General features: G+C 39.5%; 2 protein-coding genes across 2 annotated transcripts in view; one reads left to right on the top strand and one right to left on the bottom strand.

Moving 5' to 3' along the window:
- EFHC2 (EF-hand domain containing 2) overlaps positions 1-22,704 on the bottom strand; it is a 189,754-nt gene that overhangs the window by 125,541 nt on the left and 41,509 nt on the right. The window lies entirely within an intron of this gene.
- Positions 10,790-16,745, top strand: LOC119246210 (putative deoxyribonuclease TATDN2). The gene has a single exon (XM_037512498.2). The coding sequence runs from the start codon at positions 11,390-11,392 to the stop codon at positions 13,208-13,210; it is 1,821 nt and encodes a 606-aa protein (XP_037368395.1). The 5' UTR covers positions 10,790-11,389; the 3' UTR covers positions 13,211-16,745.

Here is a 22,704-nt window from a genome sequence, read left to right as displayed (position 1 = left end):
AAAATGATTATCACTTATCCTCAGGGACATGCTAATCAAAACCACAAAGAGATACCATCTCACATCCCTGAGGATGGCCCACATCAAAAAGACCAGACAGGATAACGCTAAGTAAAATAAATAAAAAGAAGAAAGACAAATACAGGGTGGTCTCACTTAAATGTAAAATATAGAGAAACATAACAAAGGGTCAGCCAAAACCAAACCAATAATAAACTCAACATCTGACTACCAACGGAGGCTACCAGAGAGGGAGGTGGTAGGATGGGAGAGTGGGACAATGACACATGATGGAGGATTGTTGGGGCATTGGTGACGGACAGGGCATTAAAGTACACACGTAGGCCTCCCTGCTGGCGCAGGGGGTTGGGACACAACCTACAGAGCTGTGCACAGCCATTGCAGCGCAGGTTCGATCCCCGGCTAGGGAGCTGCCCACATGGCATAGCAGACCTCTCCTGTCTCACCACTGCTCCTCTCAGCAGTGTACTTCGGTCGATCTGCCTGTTCTGTTCCCCACTCTGTCTTTGGTGAATCCTCTCACACCCCACACCTCTGGCCTGTACCCCAGCTCTTGTATGCATAAATAAAGTAACTCTTTAAAAAAAAATAAAGTACACACGTGTAGAGGTTTGAACCTATAATCCCTGGAGCAGATACAAAGATGTGAAACTACTTTACCTCAATAAACATCAATTGGGAAAAAATAAAACTAATGTCTAATGGTTAATTTTACCACAATTGAAAAAAAAAAAAGATGTTGGACACTGAATTGTGCTGGAAATGTTAAAGTGGTTAAGTTTATGTTATATGAATTATACCTCAATAAAAATGGTGGGGGAAGATGGTGTTGGAATACCTAATAGTGTCACAGAGCAGCCCCGATATTGAAAGGGTTCCCTGGCTGTGGGTCCTCACCCACATGCTTAAAAGGGACTTATTAATACTCCACTACAGGCACACACAAAAGGTTAATAAAAGGTTTATTTACAAGGGAAGGGGAAATGAGGAAATGTACAACTCAGGGAGAAAATAGGGAAATAAAATCTTAAATGCGTCCCTGCCTTGTAACAATAGGACAAGAGAGCTGGGGTTTCATGAAGCTTTCAGTAAAAGTAGTATTCAATCTTTCAATCTGAAACTTTTTTTTCACAGTAATTGGACAGGAAAGTATGAAGAGCTATTCATAGCTATCAGCTACCTCTAAGTCTTGAATGCTACTGGTATAAATGTATGAATGACCAAACTGGCATAAATCAAGTGACAAGATTATCATGCATGTAAACATTGTTTAATCAAACAAATGACGCATTAAAGAGGAATAAAGGATGCCAAATGGAAAGAGAAGTAAAGGTATTATTTTAGGTTGGGTCTCAATATTTCTAGAAGAGGGATAAACTGATATTTCATACTTTGGTTTCCTGAGAGTATAGAACTGCGAAATGCCAAAGGGAAAGGAAGAGAATATGTCAGAAAGTGGTACAGATAGGAAGATAGAAAACTGAAGAGGGACAGGAAATTATAAAATGTAGCAAAGTAGAATTCTCAGGAAGAGACACTGAATAGACCAAAACTGATCTCACAAAAATAACCTAATTGCAATGGAACTTGATGTACCAGAGAATCTAGAGAGAAGGGAGAGAAGGATCTAAAGTGAAAATTGTTAGAAATGTAAGTTCATAGGAATGCAATTATGATACCAGGGTTCATCATAATTTACAATATCAAGCAGAGACCAGATAAATAAGGTCCTACAGGATGTGACTGGCCATGATTTTCTTGAAAACTTAATGTAAATGTCATTTTACAGGGTTGTGGACTTCAATGCCCCAAAGGTCTCTAGGAGGTTACCTGTTTAGGAGGTTACCCGAGTATTCCCCGAAGCACTGAGATTGTCTTTCCCTAGTCTAGAGGATATAAAATCTGAAGTTAGCTTCAAATAAAGAACTTGTTCATTATAAAGGAAAATTTTTTAATGTTAATATTTCTGAAATCAGGATCTTCTTATAACAAAGCCAAAAGGACCTCAAATTAGTCAAGGAGTGTTTTTTAAGGACACATAATTGTAACTTGATGGGTGTAAATTTAGCTCTGTGGGGACAGAGTTAATCCTGTATTCCTGTCATTTGAGTTATTTGCTTTATTGCATATCCCAAGTAGCTGGATTTTAAGATCAACTTGGACTTCTAATTTTCACTTACAATGTTTTCAACATGGTTGTTGTCTGATGTAGCACTGAAAGAAAAAACAATTGTGTGTGGTTGTCCATGACAGGTTAGGCAATGCAAGCATAAGGCAACAGCAAACGCCTAATCTTTTAGAATTAAATTTAAGTGGAGCAGAATATGCCACTCCAAAATATCCTTCTGGCATAAGGATTATTTTTTTTATGTGAAATCCAAACAAATTGCAAACAACTCACAAACAACAAAAAACCAGTATGTGTTGGATTTGTTTGGGTTCAATCTTATTCTAATCCTATGTTACCCAATCCCTTTCTTCAGAAGCTGCATTTTCAATTTTTTTTTTTATGGCTTAGGTCAATTTCATTTTATTTTTTTATTTAAATTTTATTTTTATATTCCCATACAATTGCAACCCTTATTTTGACCCCATCTCTCCTTTCCCCGACCCCCAACCCCCATAGAGTGTCTCTGGGCATAAGGATTATTTTATACTGGTTATTTTTAAGAAACAGGGGACCTAGGAAAAGCCCTGAAAACAGAGTAGAAGTTACCCTATTGTAAAAGATATTTTCATTTATAAGGGAAATCTTCACTTGAAAAGGTCTCCCTCTCTCTGCCAGGAAGTAGAGGATAGCCCAATCTCTAGAAACTCTTATCAATGGAGAAGGCACTGACTAAAATCTGCATAATAACCATAACCTCATTTACTGTGCTTTGCCTGATAATGTTCCATAATTGGCTCCCCAACCCCACCAACAGCTTCCTTTGTGATTGGCCATCTATTTAAGGTTATGACTATAATCATTTACCAGTTTCCCTGAGTATCTCCCATATGTACTGGAAGTATATGTGTTATTCAACTTCCATTTGCTTTTCTGTTGCTCTGTATTTTATTAGGGAGGTTGGGGACAGGGTCTCCACCAATAACCTAGAAGAGTAGAGGGGATTTTATGTCTTCCCTCCTACAAAAACTTAGACTTTTTAAAGAGAGTGAAGTCGGTGTGAGCAATGCTTGAGTCATAAAGACTATATTACTCAGGAACCAAACATCTAAGTGCAAAAAACTTACAGCTGAATTTCTAGAGAAACTGTTAGGAAAGAAAGATAAAATACGTGAAAAGTTCCTAAAACTCAACATTTTATAAAGAGATCAACGTCACAAGTCGAAGCTTAAGAGGTTTAAGTTCTGTTTGATGAATAAAGCTCAGACTCAAATTGTGAGGTCACTTTTACCTTTCTCTGCCCTAAAAAGGTAACACTATTGTTCACATATATTAGGCCAATGAAAAGTTGGATCTGCCACTGATGGAGGACAAGAACAGACAAACTGGAAAGGAGGCCTCACAAGACTAAAACCTGACTCACACAAGAAGGTGGGGGTCAAGGGGAATAACATGACCATTAACCCAGCGGTAGAGGTCGTGACCCTTAGGCACCAGTGCCTTACCACAAGGCATGAGACCCAAGCAGGATCAGATGCTATAGGGAGTGGAGCATAGGCCTAAGAGTAAAGATACGGAATTGGGCCCTCCCTGGAATCTCTGATCCCTTTCTAGTTTTGCCTGTTATCCAACATCAGCAACAAGCAGGCCACTCCACAGAGGAGGGACCCCTCCCAAAGAGAAAAGGACTATATCAGTGCAGTCTCTGCACAGGCTCGGGGCAGCACTCCCACTGTCCACCTGTGACTATGTTATAGGACAGGGAGAGGGGCAGCCCAAACCCCGCAAACCTGCCTATTCTAAATGGGTTCTGCCATCCGCCGCATCAACAGAAAACATAGGAGACTTTAAAGGGAAGGAACTTTAATAAAACTAGGAAACAATACAGGTAAGGCAGAGTCTAGTTTCTAAATGAAGCACCCAAAGTTACCCGTCCCCTCGTGGGTAAAAGTCCATCCAAATGGACTGGCCAGAGCAAGGCCCAAAGCCTGCCACAAGTCTAAGCATCTTCCAGTGGGACCCACAGAAAAGGGCCAGAAACAACCAGACAAGCCCGGAAGGAAAGGAGCAAAATCAACATCAAGATAAAAGCTGCCACTGTCCCCTCCCCATGGGTCTCACCCACATCTGTGTCACCCAGTCCACAACCAAAAGACAAGCGCAGTTTCTTCACGTGTCTCTAGGCTCCATGTGCCTCCTCCAGGTCTCCTGGCTCCATCCTGCTTCCTTCCTCAGTCTCTTCTGCAGCTTCTCCTCTTCCTGCTCAGCTCCACCCTCCCTTGGGTGGGGCAGGGAACCTCCCCCTTTCCTGGGGATCACCCTGTTGCAACTATGCTGGTGCCTCTTTTCACCAACTCTCTCTCCCTGCAGGGCAGCAGCTTCCCACCTGCAACCATGCAGGCCTCTCTCAGCAAACCTGTCCCTTACCCTTTCCCTAATAAACCTGCTCTTTAAAAATGACTAATGTCTCTGTCTCATGAGAAACCCGCCTGGGGAAATCGCCACATGCTGCTAAAATGGGAGCTCTGGTGAAACCTTTCCCAGAGTGAACCCAAGAACCCCACACTCTACAAAACCCCATCACCACAATGCTGGTGATTCTGTAGTTCTGACACAAACTTCTCCCTGATTTCCAGCATTTCAATTTCTCTGGAAGAAAATCAGCTCTCTATTGTACCAGACTCCCTAATAGGCTCTATTTCAAGTTCTCTGGTTAAAAAACCCAAATTTGAGAAGTCTTGGATCTGTAACAGAGGGATCTCTCCATAAAAAGGGAGGTGAGGTTCTCCGTCCCCATTTACATGCAGCCACCCTAGACTAGCTACCTGGAACTAGAAGGCAGAGCTGAGCAGGCAGGTGAAGCTCTATAACACAAAAGACCCTTTAGGTTGGTAGAAGCATGGGGAAGGGCTCGCTTGCCTCTTGGCTTTGGACTTGTGCCAGGGATTTGGGGGACATGGAGGAGACACGTGGAAGAGAGACATGTAGAAATACTTGGAAGAAACACACAGGTGAGAGAAACATGGGAGGCTGAAAAATGGCAGCCATTATCTTTATGAATATTTTTATTTGACTCCTTTCTTCCCAGACTTGCTTGGTCCCTTTTACCCCTTTCTTATTGTTACACACCAGAAGGTGCCTTAGACTGGTGGCAGGCTTTCGGGCCTCAGTGGTGCTGCTTTGGGCCAACACAGTTTGGCTGGGCATTTACCACAAAGAGATAGGTATTTTGGGGTGTTTTATTGGGAAACTAGTATTCTTTCTGCTCTTCCCTCTCTATGCACACTAATCCTTTAAAGTTCTTTCAATTAATTATGCTTTGTCTTTGAGCACGTGAATGGCTGAACCCTTTAGGCCATGCAAGTTTGGGGGCCAGGGATGACTGGATTGCCTGCTAACAGAAGCAGGCCCTGTACAAAAAAAGAGAGAGAAGGCAAGGGTAACCACAATAAAATCACCTGAGTGCTCAACAAACCTTAAATTTTATTGGCCACCATGCCTGTCACCTCTCTTTAATTCTTGAAGATATTACAGAATCTGCTGCTAGAGCAATAGCTGCCCATCAAAATCCCTAGACTCTAATCAAAGTTGCTCTCAATAATAAGATGGCCCTTGAGTATATTTTAGCTATGCATCGAAGTGTTTATGCAATGGCCAATACCACTTGCTGCACTTGGATTGAGAGTTCTGGGGAACTGATTCCTTAAAATAAATAAATAAAATTAAGTAAATAAATCCAATGATATACCTATTGTTTAAATCTATACAAAGATTTTTTAAAAAGTTTTTTGTGTTTTTTTTAAAAAGAGATATCTTCGGTTGGATTTGATGTATTTGATTTTGATTGTTTTGGATCTTGGGACGTAGCACTTAAGTACACTGCAGACATTGGGAATTATCCTGTTTATAATTGATAAAATAATCCCCTTGGTGCACTGTACTCTCTCAAAAGCTTTAATGCATGTTCACTGCCTCTAACCATCATCGCCCAAGACTAGAACATAAGAAAAAGAACAGAAAGAATGACTGACTGAAAGGATATGAACCTAACATCATGACCAATGAATCAGTAAAAACTTCAAGAATTTCATAGTGGTACTTGGAAATACTGCTAATGCCTTAAATTTTGATCACATATCTCAGAGTCTGAAAATAACAAAACAATAGGCCTAAAATAGAGTCACTTATGCTAAGCCACATATAACCAAACTAAGATAATTACAGTTTTGATCTCTTCTAGAAAGTGAATTTTAAATCAGTCCATCAGGAATCTTCTAATCAGCACTAGTTAGGTAATCTGCCTGACAGGGCCTTGCTATCCCCTAAAGGAAAGTGACCTTGCCATAACCAATTTGCCAACAGTATAACTTCCTGTTCCTGTTCCCTCTGCCTAGAAAAGCCTGTTGTTTTTAATTACTCCTCTGAGCAACTTTCAGCCTGTTAGATTGAATGCTGCCCAATTCATGAAATGTTGCATAAAGCTATTAAGGTCTATTTAAAAAATTGTGAGGTACTAAAGAGGAGGAAGGTATATAATAGTAAGGATAAATGCATGCTATTATAAATTGGTAGACAAGAAAATTTTGTGTACATTTATGCAGTATTCTTTATTCTTCCTGGAAAACCATGAAAGCAATAGTTTCTCTTATGACTATGGGGTCTTAGAATCAAGGAAATAAAGCATAATAAATTTGTAGTGAATATTGAGAACAGATGCTTTATAAACAACTATGCTATGCTATATTTATAGGGATGCATCATATGCTAATTTATAAAAATTTCTAATAAATTTAAAAAACAAATTATACAAGTTATAGCCAATGATCACAAAGTAATACAACTAGAAGCACACTGTGTAACTATTAGCAAAAATGTCACTCCTAATAATTATGTTGAAAATAAATTTATAAATAACAAAAATATGGGATGTGGGCAAAATGGGTGAAAAGGGTCAAAAGGTGCAAACTTCCAGTTATAAAATAAAGAAGTCATGGGGATATAATGGATAGCATGCTGACCACAGTTAATAATTCTATATTGCATATTTGAAAATTGCTGAGAGTAAAACTTCAAAATTCTTACCACAGAAAAAAAAATTGTAACTATAATGATGGGTGTTAACTAGAGTTACTGTGGTGATCATTTCACAACATATACAAATATGGAATCATGGTGTACACCTGAACCTTGTATGTCATTTATATCTCAAAAATATAATACATAAAAAATAAGTATAGTATTTAATAAATTTAAAGGTATACAAACCTATACAATATAGGTAAGTCTGTAATTTTGGGTGAATTACTGGACTCAGATTATTACATAAGAGAATTTAGAGTCAAAGAGAGACAACTCAGTTGTGTGTGCTAACTCAGCAATTCTCAGTCTTGCCTTCACATTAGGAACTTCCAAAAAAAAAAAAAAAAAAGGGATGGGGGGGACAAACTCCAAGCCTAAATAAATTAAATCAGAATCCTCAGTACAGGAAAAGCAGCATTCATATTTTGTTTAAAGCTCCCCAGGTAATCCTGAAATAGTTACAGTTCTAAACAGGTGATCAATGGCTTAAACAAAAAATTTTTTAAAGTGCAAAACTCTGTTATAAGGAAAACAAGCAGAAAGCAAAAAGGATAAAGGAGAAATAGACATCTTTGAAATGATAAAGTGCAATAAAAAATCCAAGAACCCTTTTAATAAATAAAACATACAAGATTCTAGCAAAGATAATCAAGAAAGAAAAGATAAAACCAGAAATGATATAATACATGATGTAGAGATGTAATTAATTCTAAGATCTATGTCATCTTCTAAATAAATTATGTAAATTTATATTAAAATAATTTTAAATTACGATCAAATAAGTGACTTTAAAAAGACTTGTGGTTATCAAAACACAACAAATGAACTAATAACAAAACAAAACGTAGAAAAATTACTAAGGGAATGCCCAAACAAAGGATCCCACCAAGGTGATTTACTAATTGACTTTTTTCATACTTCCAGGAAAGGAAAATTACCACATGATATAAATCCTCCAGGATACCAAAAAAGCCATGAAGGTGAATTTCAATTCTTGATATACAAGCCACAAGAAGTACACAATGGAGCTGAAGGGGTACAGAGTTTGTCACTAAAAAATATATCTCTTTGACATGAAGATTACTTTAAGATCTCTATTTTTAAGAAACAACAACAAAGGAAAAGCTCTGTACACTGAGTAGAAGTCACCCACTTGTAAGATATTCACACTGCTAAGGAAATCTTTATTTGTAAGGGCTTTCCTGCACAATACAGGAGGGGAGTGACCTTACCTCTTTATCTGTTATCCAAGGAGGTGGCATCAAATCTGCATAATAACTATATCCTAGTTTACTGTATCTTTCCTAGTAAGCTCCCATTACTAAGATCCCCTTCCCCCTAACATCCTCTGTCTTTAGCTGAAGATGTTTTTTAAGCAGGTGGCCCGAGCTGTTCTGAGAAATTACTCAGTTTTTGTTCATCTCTCCCATGTATACAGGAGGTGTGTCAGTAAACTTTCGTGTTCCTATTAATCTGCCTTTTATTGTGTGGGGTGTCTCAGCCAAAAACCCAGAAGTGTAGAGGGAAAATTATTTTTCCTCCCCTATATAACAAAAATTCTCATCCTCGATGCATGTTAGAATCACCGAAGCTTTTTAAAATCCTAATGCTTGGCCCACATCCACACCCACACCCACACAAACACAATGAAATCAGAATCTCTCAGTGGATCCAGGTATCATGATTTCTAAAGGTCCCCAGGAGATTATAATGTATAAACCAAGGTTAAGAACTATTGCTCCAAGCAATTTCACTAGTTATGGTTCATAGAGCAAAAGATCCTAAGTAAAATTCAAGTAAACAATAGTCCATAAAAATTATAGGCAACCTCCACAAAAAGCATTTTCCTCAAAGATACAAAGATGTTTCCAAATAAGGGAATAAGAACAAATATACAATGATCTTACATGGTTTTCTCACATATCCATTTCAAAATATGAGTAATTCCTTAACGAGATTAAAAAAAAAACATTTGCTTTAAGACAACAGCCTAAGTATCCAACATTTTATGTAAATAAACTACATGCCTACCAAATTAGGAACAGAACAAATATGGCCTTACAGACATCATTATCTTATGCTGTTTTCAGGAGTTCTGGACAACGTAAAAAGGTATGAACGTGAAAGTATTAGCTAAAAAACGTAACAGAGGAATCTCAATAAAAGAGGAGGTTTCGTGTTTCCTGCCCTGCCTAATGAAGGGCGGAGCTGAGGGGGCAGGGTAAAGCAAGAAAAGATTTGGTTCCCCTAGAAGACCTAACTCCCAGATTTTATACCTTACTATAATGCTTCAATTATTAAAATAATAGAACACCAGAATAACAAGAAACATACAACTATGTGTAAGGAATAGATGGTCCAGAAATAGACTATTAATTTAACGCATGATAAAAGACACATTAAAAGAAAAAAAAATAGTAATTTAGGAAAGTAACTCTATAAAATATTCTCACCTAAAATAAATCATAACTCAAAAGTATGTACCATATGGATTACCAGCTTAAATAGAACAAGTCAACCTCCTTTGCCCTCACAAACAGAATACATACACATACACACACACACACACGAAGCTCTAAAAGGAGTATGACTAGTCTAGTCTTAAAATTAAAACTACAAAAATAAAACACAAATTTAAAAACAATAGAAAATAATTCACAAGGGTCGACAAATAAAATGTTCACTTTAAGAAGTTATTAGATAAGTGTAAATTAAAGTAGGGGTGAGGCACTGGTTCTGTGATTTCTGCTATAAAATGGGCCTGATATGATTATTCATTCTGAATGTGAGTTTAAATTACTACCGTTGTTCTGGGGCAAGGTGGTATGAGAAGCCACTTTACAATTCTTATATTTCCATTTCTGGAAATGTAGCTCAAAGAAAAAAGTAAAATATGGAGGAGCTGACGTGCAAAGACGCTCTTTGTGGCATTGTTTTCAATTACAGAGAAGAACTAGAGTGGTGAGACCTACAGAGATAGCCAAAGCGGGAGGACTTGGCGACTTACGGCCCCCTGCATGCGCTGTGCAGTATTAGCACCGCAACAGTACAGTGTTTCTGAAAACCATGTGGCAATAAGTGCTTAAGATACATGCACAAATGCAGAGCGAAAAACTCAGGAGTGAAAATGGTAATATACTACAATTATAGGTGCTTTAAAAGCATGTACATTTAAACTATGCTTTCAAAACCATAGCTCTTTTTGAAAAAACTGGGGCGCAAAAGGGAACAGAGCAAGCATGGAGGGCACCTGGAGGTGGCGCCCGTTCAGGGGTGGTGGGGAGGAGGAGGAGATCCAATGGGGGGGGAGAGAGAGAGATCGGATGGGGGGGGGAGGGGGAGGAGGAGATCCCAGGCACGGGAGAGGGGGCAGCGCCGTGAGGGTGCTTCTGGGAGACAGAGTTGGTGGGTGGGGCAAGTGCTCCCAGCGCGTGTGAACTTGGACCCAGGGTCTGGTTCCCCCACACCCTCCACCTGAGGGGGCTCTGTGCAGGATTCCCAAAGTACCTTGTGGTCTTTTCAAAGACTACGACATCTTGGAACGGCTTCATTTTCCCAACAACATGGACGCGCTCTGGAGTCCCGGAAGCACTCTGATATCCCCTCTCCGGAAGCACTTGCGCCCCATAAAGGGGGCTGTAGTGAAAGAGAAAGTGCTCAGCTCGGCCGGAAGCGCATGGTCAGCGCGCAAGCCAACCTGAGCCTTCGGTAAATCTGGGATTTTTGCCACTTAGCCAAGGTGCTCTGGCCTCACAGACGCAGGGAAAGGACTCTGACAAGCGTGGACACTGAGGACGGTGGCACAGAAGTGAAAGTAAGGGGAAGGGGCCGGAAGGCGCCCGGGCGGCCCAGGCCCGCCGCAGCACCGAGGTAGGCTCCCCTGGTGAACGAAAGCAGATACCCCTGGAAGCCCACCTTTCCTCTCTCCCTCCTCCGGCCGGCCAGCTCTTAACTCTACATCAAGCGCAGAAAGCCCCCCGAGGAGCACCTCGTGGCCAGCGTGTGGAGGTTTTGCCCGAGACTCATTCCGCCAGAGCAGCCCCCCACCAGCACCCCTCAGGCCCAGTGTGGGTGGACCAGCCTCCAAAGACTCCCTGATTCGGAGCGCTTGGGTGCTTCTTTGGTCCGTGGGATCCCCTTTGGGCCTTCCTCTCCACCTGTGCAAGTTCCTTTCTGGAAAAAATGGCTTCCCCGAAGGATGCCAGCAATTGTAAGGCTGACTCCAGACAAAGTTCCCGTAACTCCATGAATGCTGCATTTGCGGCCGAAAGTGAGACTGAGGAACCGAAAATGGTCCAGAGGCAGAGGGACAGCCAGCCAGAAGGCGGTTCTTCAGTGACCCACAGGAAGGCCCCCCAGGGCACCCTCAGAAAACCGACATCAAGATCAAGGGGACTGGGAAGAGGAAGGGGGGCTGCTGCTTGTACAAAACCCAGCACGAGAGAGAATCCCACCCCTGGGGAAAGACCAGCCAGGGCGGTCCGCACCTCTCCTCCTCAGAGAAAGGTAGAGTCAGCCCCAGGGGTCAGTGGTGAGAAGCACCAGAGAATGAGGAAGACCAGCAGCCTCGATGACAGGAGAGTGAATACAAAGTTTCAGGAGAAACCCAGTCAGAGGCCATTTAATGACCGAAGGGCAGTCGTTTTTGAAAAACACTCTCCATGCGAAAAGTGTCCAGACAGGCCTCACTCTAGTTCAGAAAGCCAAACGCCAAGAGAAAGAAGCGCGACTGAGTGGCCCTCTTCAGGAACTGACTGGCTCGCCCAGGATGAGATTTTCACCTTCGGAGTGCCCCAGGAGGAGCCAGGCTCACAGAATCTCGCAAGAGTTTCAGAGCTTTCCTCCTTCACCACTGACCATGCCGTGTACCAGCCTCAGGTGTACAGCTGGCCTTCTGGGGACTACGCTGACGGCGGCACCCTCAACCCCGAGCCTTCTCACCGGCCCCCCATGGGCCCAGGCGGCAGTAACAGGTCCCAGGCTGGGAAGAGTGATTATTTCGCCAACTCTCCACAGTACTCTCCAAACCGGTTCAGAGACCGAAGATCCTTCCCAGAGGAAGGTCCAGCCCAGAATGTATCGTGTTTTTCCAGAAGTTCGCAAGCAGAGGTGGAGGACACTCCTTTATGCGGCTGGGGAAGAGGTGGATCTTTTAGCTCCCTGCCAAGGGGCCACTCAGCGGGAGTTCTCCAGGATGGTTTCATTGACACCCATTGTCACTTGGACATGCTCTTTGCCAAGTTGTCTTTCCAGGGGACCTTTACTATGTTCAGAAAAATTTACGGCACTACCTTCCCTAGGGAATTTCACGGCTGCATCACTGATTTCTGCGATCCGCGCACACTACGTGATGGCCTATGGGAGGAGCTGTTGAGAGAGGATCTGGTTTGGGGGGCCTTTGGTTGTCACCCCCATTTTGCAAGTTACTACAATGAGAGGCAAGAAAGAAATATCTTGCAAGCTTTACGTCACCCCAAGGCTGTGGCATTTGGAGAAATGGGCTTGGATTACTCTCATAAGTGCAGCACGCCTATCCCACGGCAGCACAGGGTATTTGAGAGACAGCTGCAACTGGCTGTCGCTCTAAAGATGCCCTTGGTGATCCATTGCCGAGAAGCTGATGAAGATCTGCTGGGCATCATGAAAAAATATGTGCCTTTTGACTACAAGATCCATCGGCATTGTTTCACTGGCAGTTACCCAGTCATTGAGCCCCTGCTGAAGTACTTTCCCAACATGACTGTGGGCTTTACAGCTGTCCTGACCTACTCTTCTGCCTGGGAGGCCCGGGATGCTCTGAAGAAGATCCCACTGGAGAGAATCGTCGTGGAGACAGATGCTCCGTACTTCCTCCCTCGAGAGGTTCCCAGAAGCCTTTGCCGGTATGCCCACCCGGGCATGGCCCTGCACACAATTCGAGAGATTGCCAGAGTCACAAATCAGCCACTCTTTCACACTTTGAGCACTTTGCGTGAAAACACCAGGTGCCTCTACAATCTTTAAGCAGAGAACACATAGTCAGGATCCTTCCAGAAAAAGAAGACCTGCTTTTGACAACATAGACTTGGTTTGAACGCTTCCTGTGTCCCAAGTCAAGGATATCTTTTGAAAGCTCACTGGAACTGAAAAAGCCAGGACAGGATGTTTTCTTCAAAACCTCTTCATAAGATTTCTGCTTCTGGTAGGGTGAGGTGCAGTGGGATGGGAGGAGGGGTAATGAGAACTGCTGGGCATGTTTTTAGGGTTTTTCTTCCAGCCAAAGTGTATAGGGATACTGAATGAAGAACAAAGAGTTCCACAGGGTACAAGTTTGCTAATCCAAATCCCTATTCTCTGCTTGTGCTTTTGAGCAGTTGGTGAATAAAGTCACCCTCCTACTTGTCTTTGTGGGGGGAAAAAAGCAAGCAGGGAATAGTGAATTTTAAAAATGAGCTAGGAGGTTTGTTTATTCCCCAAATGTATATAAGAACTCTGTCATCCATATTACTTGTTAAATTCTTAAATTCAATGACTGTTGAACTTGTATTTCTAAAGATAGACCAACACTAGCATTTCATCTGAAAAGAATCCATTTACATAAATATTAGTTAATAGTCTTAAAGTGCCAAGGGGGGCTGTGGAGGAACTTAGAGCAATGAGAGCCAAATCATTTGACTCTTCCAACACCATTGAGGAGATGAGTTTTGAATCTGAACTGAGCTCCCAACACTTGTATGATTCCAAAGCTCTTAACAGCACCAGTATAAATTAGTAACTTGATTCAAATTGCTCTGGTTTTTATCAAGGCCCAAATGTATACCACTTAAAACCTCTGTTCTCCAGAAGGGCTTCAAAAGCACTCACAGGACAGAAACAGAAGAGATTCGGCTGCCCACTTGGCGAACAGCTATCCTCTCTGAGAAATTAAAATGAACCCCATTTTAGGGAAAATACTTGAGATGTAAAATTCAACTTCGCCAGCCAAAGCACACCCAAATCCAAGAGTCCTATCATGAGATGAAATGTACCATCTTAAAAATTGAAAATCTGTTTATTCTCAAAAAATAAATCAATTTGTGCCCATTTATCTGTATCCAGAAATATCAGCTGGCTCCTCACTATTTGGTTCTCAGCTCAAAAGTCACCTCCATGGAGAAGCCCTCCCAATTTATAGTGCTCACCTCACCTGGGAGGAAAAAAAAATCCTTGGTTTACTGTTTTTACTTAATCATAGCACTTAGTACTGTTTGAGATTGTGTTGTTAATTTGTGTATGTTCCCTGGTTGTCTTCCCCCACTAGGTTGTAAGTGTACAAGCTTGTCAGTCTGGCACTGTGCACCTGATATTATTACAAGAGTGTCTGGAACAGAGCAGGCCCTCAGCAAGATTTCTTGAACTTTTCGTATAAACAAATAACTGACTTTTTTGAGCTGGGGACAGCTACTAAGAAGGGACCTGAGAAGTGAAATGTCCTATTTCCTCTTTAATTTTAAATATGAAACAAGGACTAAAGGCCTATGTTCTGCTGTTACATGCCATCTACAACAAAACAAGGAAAGAAGGTCAAGCCCTATCAGGAACTTGATAGTTCATATTTCCTATATATAACAGAGTTTATCTTTTTGCTGGAAATCCAGTCTTTTGAGAAGAAAAGAGTATTCAGTGTAAGAAAGCTGTGGCTGAAGTGCTTCAGTTTCATTTAGCAGAACAAAAGAAGGTTACAGGTTAAAGGTGCAATTTAATTATATTTTTGAAGACAGAAATCCTTCAAAAACCAGTCCAGTGTTTTAAGAAGTTTTCTGTGTAATGCACACTTTAAGCAGACATTGCTCAAAGTGGGCCCTTCAGCCCACAGGAGGCCTGAGCTTATGAGCTTGTGATAAAGAATAGCAGAAGAGAGAAGTCCTTGGACACACATTTTGGGGAAATACCAAGTTGTACAAAGTTCCATGGGGTTTTTTTGTTTGTTTTGGGATCTCATACGTCCCTTGATAGGCTCATGTGAGCCTCATATATCTAAGAAGATGTTTCTCGAAGTTACTTCTAGATTAATTTGATTAATCTGAAGTACAATTCAGTGAGCTTGAGATCCTTAGGAACACAAGCTTGGAAAAGGCCACTTCAGTTGTATCCTAGCTACTGCCATGCCCTATTCATTTCTTACCACATGAGATCTGTGAGAACAAAGTGTCGTTTATCTGGTCCTAGCAAAGTGACACTACCAAGTAGGCATTTTAAAAATGGGTGTGAATTAAAGTACACATTCATCAAGATGAACAGGATATACATACACATGTTTTAGTTTAAGTGATTTTCCTTTTCAAAAAAAGACTACCTTTTTATATAGAGAAAATACTTTTCTGATCTGCTCTTCTCCCTCTACATTTTTTTAATGGCATAAACTGTATTCTGCAGTGTTTTCTAACATGCAGGAGAGATCCTTGCCATAATTCAGCTTTCTTCTGGAATGGGAATGAGAAAAATCTTTTCTGAGTAGTATATTCAGAGTAGCCTCAATCAAAAACCACAATCTTCATTTACTTACTTATTTCATGAACAAAGTATAAAAAAGTTCTTCTATCCATGTTATTAGTAAAAAAAAATTTTAAATGTCATGATCTAAATGTGCAAAAGTTGGGGTACTTTTTAAATCGTTTCACTAAAGTGATTCAGTACTCCATTGAACCTCAAGAATGATTACTTAGCCTTTATATGTTTATATAGCACTTGGAGTGTCGACTCTGCCACTGCGGAGGCATCAGAGAGCCACGAAGACAGCCGCAATCTAGAAATTCAATGTGCCATTAGTGACCCCTGGGCCATTAGTCAGCCCAAAGTCACAGGGCCATTAACAGGTTCCCTGAACCTTGGCAGTCCTTTTTACTGCACATCACTATTTCGCTTCACTTAGATTTTAGAAAGGCAGCTATTTCTACCTTTAAAGCTCAAAAGGAATAAACTGCCTACTTTGTCTTGGGAGATGGGAGGAATCTGTTTTTTCAGTTGGACTTTTTCCACATCTCACTTTAAATTGAGTTCCTGTTTATTGTTAGTTTTTTTGAGACTACTAAAGAGTGCAAAGTGGGGGGAAAAAAAAAGAGTCCATGATCCTACCACTTAGAGACAATCATATAAACAACTGAGTAGCTCTTGGGCAGTTTTCTCTAATATTTCCATAGGTATTGGTTAATTCTAGCATTATACTCCTTGAGTCAATTTACTAATCAACATTTCCCCCATAATTAGCATAAGCTGAGCATATTCTTCCTTTGACTTTGTGATTTAAACATATTTTGTGTATTTTTGTTTTCATTCCTGAGTAAACTGAAAGTTTAATTCCATTGTTTCTTTTAAAGAAGCAACTCTTAGGTTTATTGTTCAAATCTATTGCTCACTGATGTTTTAAATGCTGCTTTTTAAAGTTTATTAATGTTTCCTTCAGTTCTCAGATATGTTTTATTGTGCTTTTTGTAATGTATTAAATTAAAAGCTTAGTTTGCTTTTAATTGAGGAGGGAAAGAACAAAATATTCTATAACATAAATTTGCTATAATTACAATTGCTGTATCTATAGGATTTTTAATTTAATTTTATATTTTATTTTAATGAATGTGGCTTTCTCACTATAAAAATTAATATGTATACATTACAAAAATATGATAATACAGAGAAGTACAAAGTGGTGCATGGTATTTTTACTAGAATTTCTACCTAGAATCTACTGTTTTGTTACTGTCCCAACATAATTGGGATTATGCAGTTATGTCAAATTACATATACTGTTAAAAATTTGCTTTCCTAATTGTCATATCTACTTTTAAAAAAGTTTGTTTTTATACCTGTATACTTGAAAGTTCTTGTACCACCAAATCCCACCACAAATAGATATACAGTGATCCTATTCTGGTTTCTTTTTACTTAAAGTTGTCTTTTTAAAACATAGTTTAAAAAATACGTTTATTAGACAGAGTTAAAGAACATTTGCAGGTCTTAGAGAAAGACAATAAAAAAGACAGGTTTTTTTCTCTTGATCAAGAGAGTTTAACTCTATTAATTTTTCTGTTTAATTTTTAAAGTACTGTCCGCACAAATGTTAACCAAAAATTAATTTCTAATTAACTCCATCTAAATGGAGAAAATACATTCTCTCTATATTTCTGTCTTGCATTTGGCACTTGTTGTTTGTTATTCATCTTCTAATAAACATTAAAAGCGTTTACATTCTGTTTGAACTTCATTTATATTTTATAATTACTTATAATTTTGTTCCCCTTGCTTACCACTAATCCTTTCATTTCATGATTTACCCATGACATTTCCCCTAAAAGTTACAAGACATTGTTTCATTGTTTTCTGGCATTTAAGAATGCAAAGAAACTCTGATGTCAACTTCTCTTTCTTTGGGGGTTAAACTACTTTTTCTGTAAGGATGCTTGTTAAGTTCTTTGCTATATCCTTGAAATTAAATAAAAAAATGCCAGGATATGTCTAATTATTGGTCTTCTTTTCTGTCATACAGAGTAAGCATTCAGTCTGCAGATCAATGACTTTGTATAGTAAAGAACATTGGGTTGTTTTTATTATTTTATGGTGTGCTTAGTTGATTCGGTTGCCATTAATCTAATTTCTAATCTTCAAGAACAACTGTCCATATGTTAGATCTCCATACGTTTGTCCAATCTTTTATTGTCTCTTTACTCTTATATCTGATCCTTTCCTCTGAATTTTGGGAGAATGTTTCAAGTTTGCCTTTTCCATCACTCATTCCAATTTCTCCAATTTCAATTTCTTTCTTTACTACATATACAAATAATGTATTTTTTTTAGTTTCCTCACATTTATTCCTTCAGAAACTCCCTTTGCCTTTTTGCCAAGTCTCATTCTGTAATATTTTTAATCTCTCTATTCTGACCTTCCAGCTTTCACCTTACAGAATTTACTTTAACTGCTTACTTTGTTTTGTATGTTTCCTTGCATTCACCAGAAAACACAAAGTAAATTGTTACCAAAAAATACATTTTCCTATAGAAAACATACTTTTGAAATAAGTATTTTCTTCCTCTGCTTAAATATTATGTTGACTTTTCCCGAAACCTCTTGTGGGTTTTTTTGTTCATCCCTGAACAAAGAGCAGTCTATCCAGGCTGGTATTTTCCCCAAAGTAGGGTGGGTAGTTCTCCTTCCTTCCCTTCACCAACATTCTAATGTTCTGATTCCTCCTCTGAGTGGAAGGCTGATTGCTACAGATTGATAAACAGCATGTTAAGAAGTAGGGAGGGAGTTGGAGTCATGGATGGTCGCCCACAGGAAAAACTTCAAATTTTTCCATGTAAACATTTTATAAATTGATTTGACCTTCACTCCAGAAACAGCATGTGTGGCCAGTCCTTTCCATCAGAGAAATGCTCTAATGCAAGGCCTGCTTTTCCCTCAGTGTGACTACTGCTGCACCTCCTAGTGACACTCTTAACCTCTCCATGCCTGTGAAAGCAAACCAAGTGGAAACCCCTATAAGTTGTCCTAGATCCCAACTTCCTTAGGAAGTGAAACAGTTGGTAACTGCACTGTATCTAGTGGAAATTCTTCAAAATTTGCAGCATGAAGATGGAAATCACCCTGTCCTCAGCCTCCAACACTAACGTGGTTTGTCCATATTTTTAAAATTTTGCATTCATTTTAGTTGAAATTAGGAAGGTGAAGAGGTTGATCTAAATATCAATGCTCAAGTTACAGTCTCACCTCGAATTACCATTTTTTCCTTTTGATAAGTTTATCCATAAGTTCTTACGGATTCTGTGTTTAAATAGCTTATTTTAAGAAAATTTGGTTACACAAAACTCATTAGCTTATAAACATAAAAGGTAAACTGATACCAACTTAATAAAGTTGGATAAATAAAAGACAAAAACAACTTCCAATGAATTTTTGTATTATGAAAATATCATAAACTTACACTGGTATTTTCTGCTCAAATTTTCATTACTAAATCTGGTTTAAGATACAGTGCACCTATATGGACAGCATAAACATCATATTTTTACTTGCATACTTAAGACCTGATTTTATAATGCCTGAAAGAAGGAAAAAAGATGTGACTAGAATGCGAGCTACTAGAATATGATTCTTGTAGCTATATCACCAGTTAACTGTATAGCTAGTGCAAAGAACATAAGCTATTTGTTTGCTGGTTAACCTTTCAGCAAAAATTAGAAAATCAACATTTTCTAATGTTGTCCTGCTAACCACAGGACAGTGTGGCACTATTTAGAGGATTAAGAAAATTATGTATATGTAACAGTTTTGGAGAGAAAATGAGTCTATAAAAATACTGAATAATATATAAATCAGTGTAGGATGCAAAGCTGGAAGCTTAAAAATACTGTCAAAACTGTATCTAAAATAGTCTTCACATCTTTATGAAATCTATTGAGCAAGGCAATTAAATACCTGATATTACTAAGAGAAGAGGTTCAGAGCCACTGCTTAAAATCAGTGGAATCAGAAAAATAATTAGGACTAGAAGAGGGGGGTCACACTATCCAACAGAAATCACATTTTAATCATGGAGTTTCACAAACTGAATAGAGAAAACTGAAGATTCAAATATTCAATGCTAAAGATAAGAAAGGAAAAACCCACAATACAAAGGAAAATGTTTAGCATGATACACGTATGAAATGTATCAAATACCTTTTTTGAAAGATTTATTTATGCATACAAGAACTGGGGTATAGGCCAGAGGTGTGGGGAGAGGATTCACCAGAGTCAGAGTGGGGAGAACAGGCGGATCTACTGAAACACACTGCTGAGGGGAGGAGTGCGTGAGATAAGAGAGGTCTGCTGTGCCATGTGGGTAGCTCACTGGCAGGCCAGGGAACGACCCATGCTATGGAGGCTGTGGATAGCTTCATATATACACATATATTCAGAGATTATAAGGCAAAAACACTCCATGCCTTGATTCTGAGATAGTAGGTATTTTAAAAGCCTGGACTCTACCCAAAAGAGTCAGAAGAAAGATACCTTTTTATGTTATATTAGAAGTTAAATACCTTTAATGTTCTCCAATCAAAAGAATCTAATTCTAGTATTTATCCAATAAACTGGACTCCCAAGTATACTGGATTACCCTACTGATTTCAAAGTATGTTATTTACTTCTCACAAGTGCATCAACAGCTAAGATCACAAAACAGATACTTGACATGGAAAGGCTCCTTTATCAAAAGCAAAGTAATCCAGATCAACACAGTTACACAGCACCTGCTAAGTTCAAAGCTCTATGTGGTGGATACAACACTCAATAAAACAATCTCCAGCTGCAAGGAATGTATAGTCAAGTAAGGGAGATTAGAGTATCTCAGATAACTGCAAAACAGGGTATGGTACCTCAAAATAATTATAATGCATTGGAAATACAGTTCACCCTTGAACAAAATGGGTTTAAATTGTGTGGATCTATTTCGGTAAATATATTTTTTTAGTAAATAGATGATGTATGCTTATTGTATAGATACAGTACTGTTCTGTAAATACCTTCTCTTATTTTTTTATTATTTTTTTCTTTCTAGCTTACTTTTATTATAAGAATATAATGGACTGTGGTGGAGATTTATTGATACTTTTGGTGGTGGGCATTTGAAGAAGTGGCAACCTGTACTCCTAAAACATAATAGTAATGTTACCACAATAAAAAAGAATACAGTATATCATATGCAAAATATGTGTTAGTTAGCTATGTTTTCAGTAAGGCTTCTGGGCAACAGCAGGTTCTTAGCAGTTAAGTTTTTGCAGAGTCAAAAATTATACAGCCATTTTCAATGTGTGGGGGTTGGTGCCTGTAACCCTCTATCCCCATGGTTCAAGGGTCAACTATAAAGCTAAGTGCCATTAGGGGAAACCCAATAATATTGCTAAAAATTCATTCAGTACACATTGCTGAGTGCCTGCTATGTGTCAGGTGTTGTGCTTAGCTCTGAGAATTCAAAGATAAGTGAAAATAACCAACATTGATTGAGCAGTTATAATGGGTTAAGCACTATGTTAAGTGCTTTTATACTCAACACATTTACTATTCATAACACATCTATAAAGTAGGTAATTCTGTGATCCTTGTTTTATAGAAGTTGAGGTTTAGGAGGTTAAGTAATTTATCCAAGATCTCAAAGTAAGAAATAAGGACAAATGAGAACTCAAGCTGCATAGCTTCAGAAGCTACCAGTTAACCACTATCTCCTGAAGTGCCACAAAAATCCCCTCCACACTCCAGGTAAGGACACAAAGAGTAATAGGGCTTTCTAAAAGGGGTTTGAAAATGTTCCAGAAGGACAAGGAGGCGCCAAATCACCTGAGAGCATCAAGAAGGCATCACAGTGGAGGTGCCATGAAATGGGTCCTTAAGGCTGAGAGAGGGAGAAAGAACTGCATGTGTGGACATGTGGGAAGGGCAGTCTCTGCAGAGGGAACAGAACATACAAAGCTACAGGAGCACAGTTGTGTGTGGTAGCCAGGGTCTCCAGCAACTTGTTCTTTGTGACCAAAGACTAAGCAGGTAAGGGAGAGCAGAGGAGATAGACTAAGGTACAAGAGATAGATTAAGGTACAAGAGGCAGAAGATGGGTGGCCAGCCCCTAGGTCAAGCAAAGGAGGTCAAGGAGTCCAAATATGTTAGAAAGTTAACTCTGTAGCAGAGTGGACAGTCAAGAAAGGGAATCAGATTGAAGGAGGGGTGTCACTGAAGAGGCTACTCTCTGGATAAAAGATAGGAGCTAGGATAGCTGCAGTAGCCTTGAAAAGGACTTATAAAGAGTAGAAAAATGAGGACTTGGGTTAACTGATCAGTGCCAGAGAGAGGGTAATGATGGCTCTCATATACTTAAACAAAATACATAGTTTAGTGAGTTAATACTTTAGATGTAACTCAAATAATAAGTTAAAATTGGCCCACTCAGCATGGCAGTATATTCAAAGAAATAGCACTGGAGAAGTCTGTCCCATCTTAGACCTTTGAAGAACCTCTGAAGGTGATCCAATTTATACTCTATATCTATACTTCCCCCAAAATGCCTTTCCTCGCTTTTCTGATTCACACATGTCTCACATATCCCCACTATTGACATAGCCTATGGGCTCCCCCTCCTTTTCTCTCTCTCCCTCTCTCCCTCCCTCCAAATCCCCTCTCTTTCTATCACCCCTCTCCCTTTCCCATATCCCTTAATGCCTGAGAATCTGACTGAAAAACTTAGACGGGAGGATGCGGGAAGGGGAGCAGGAAGCAAAATGAGTAAAGACAACTTTGTTCAGCAGGCAAGTTGGAGGAAGAGGAGAAAGCTGAGAACAGACATTAATGTTACCCCTATTACAGAATTAAAGCCTTCATGAAGAAATTTGACTGTAAATGCCAGAACTGAAGATAGTTTTGATTTGTTTTTGATACTCAAACATAAATGAAAAAACAAATTGTTCTGAAATGCTAGATAAAAAGATGAACAAATAGAACCATAAAGAGAACAAAATGCA

This window comes from Talpa occidentalis, unplaced genomic scaffold, assembly GCF_014898055.3.
Source record: "Talpa occidentalis isolate TD23 unplaced genomic scaffold, MPIMG_talOcc4v2.1 talOcc4.15, whole genome shotgun sequence".
NCBI lineage: Eukaryota > Metazoa > Chordata > Mammalia > Eulipotyphla > Talpidae > Talpa > Talpa occidentalis.
The sequence above is the reverse complement of the archived record's forward strand: the minus strand, read 5'-3'. Positions and strand labels throughout refer to the sequence as shown.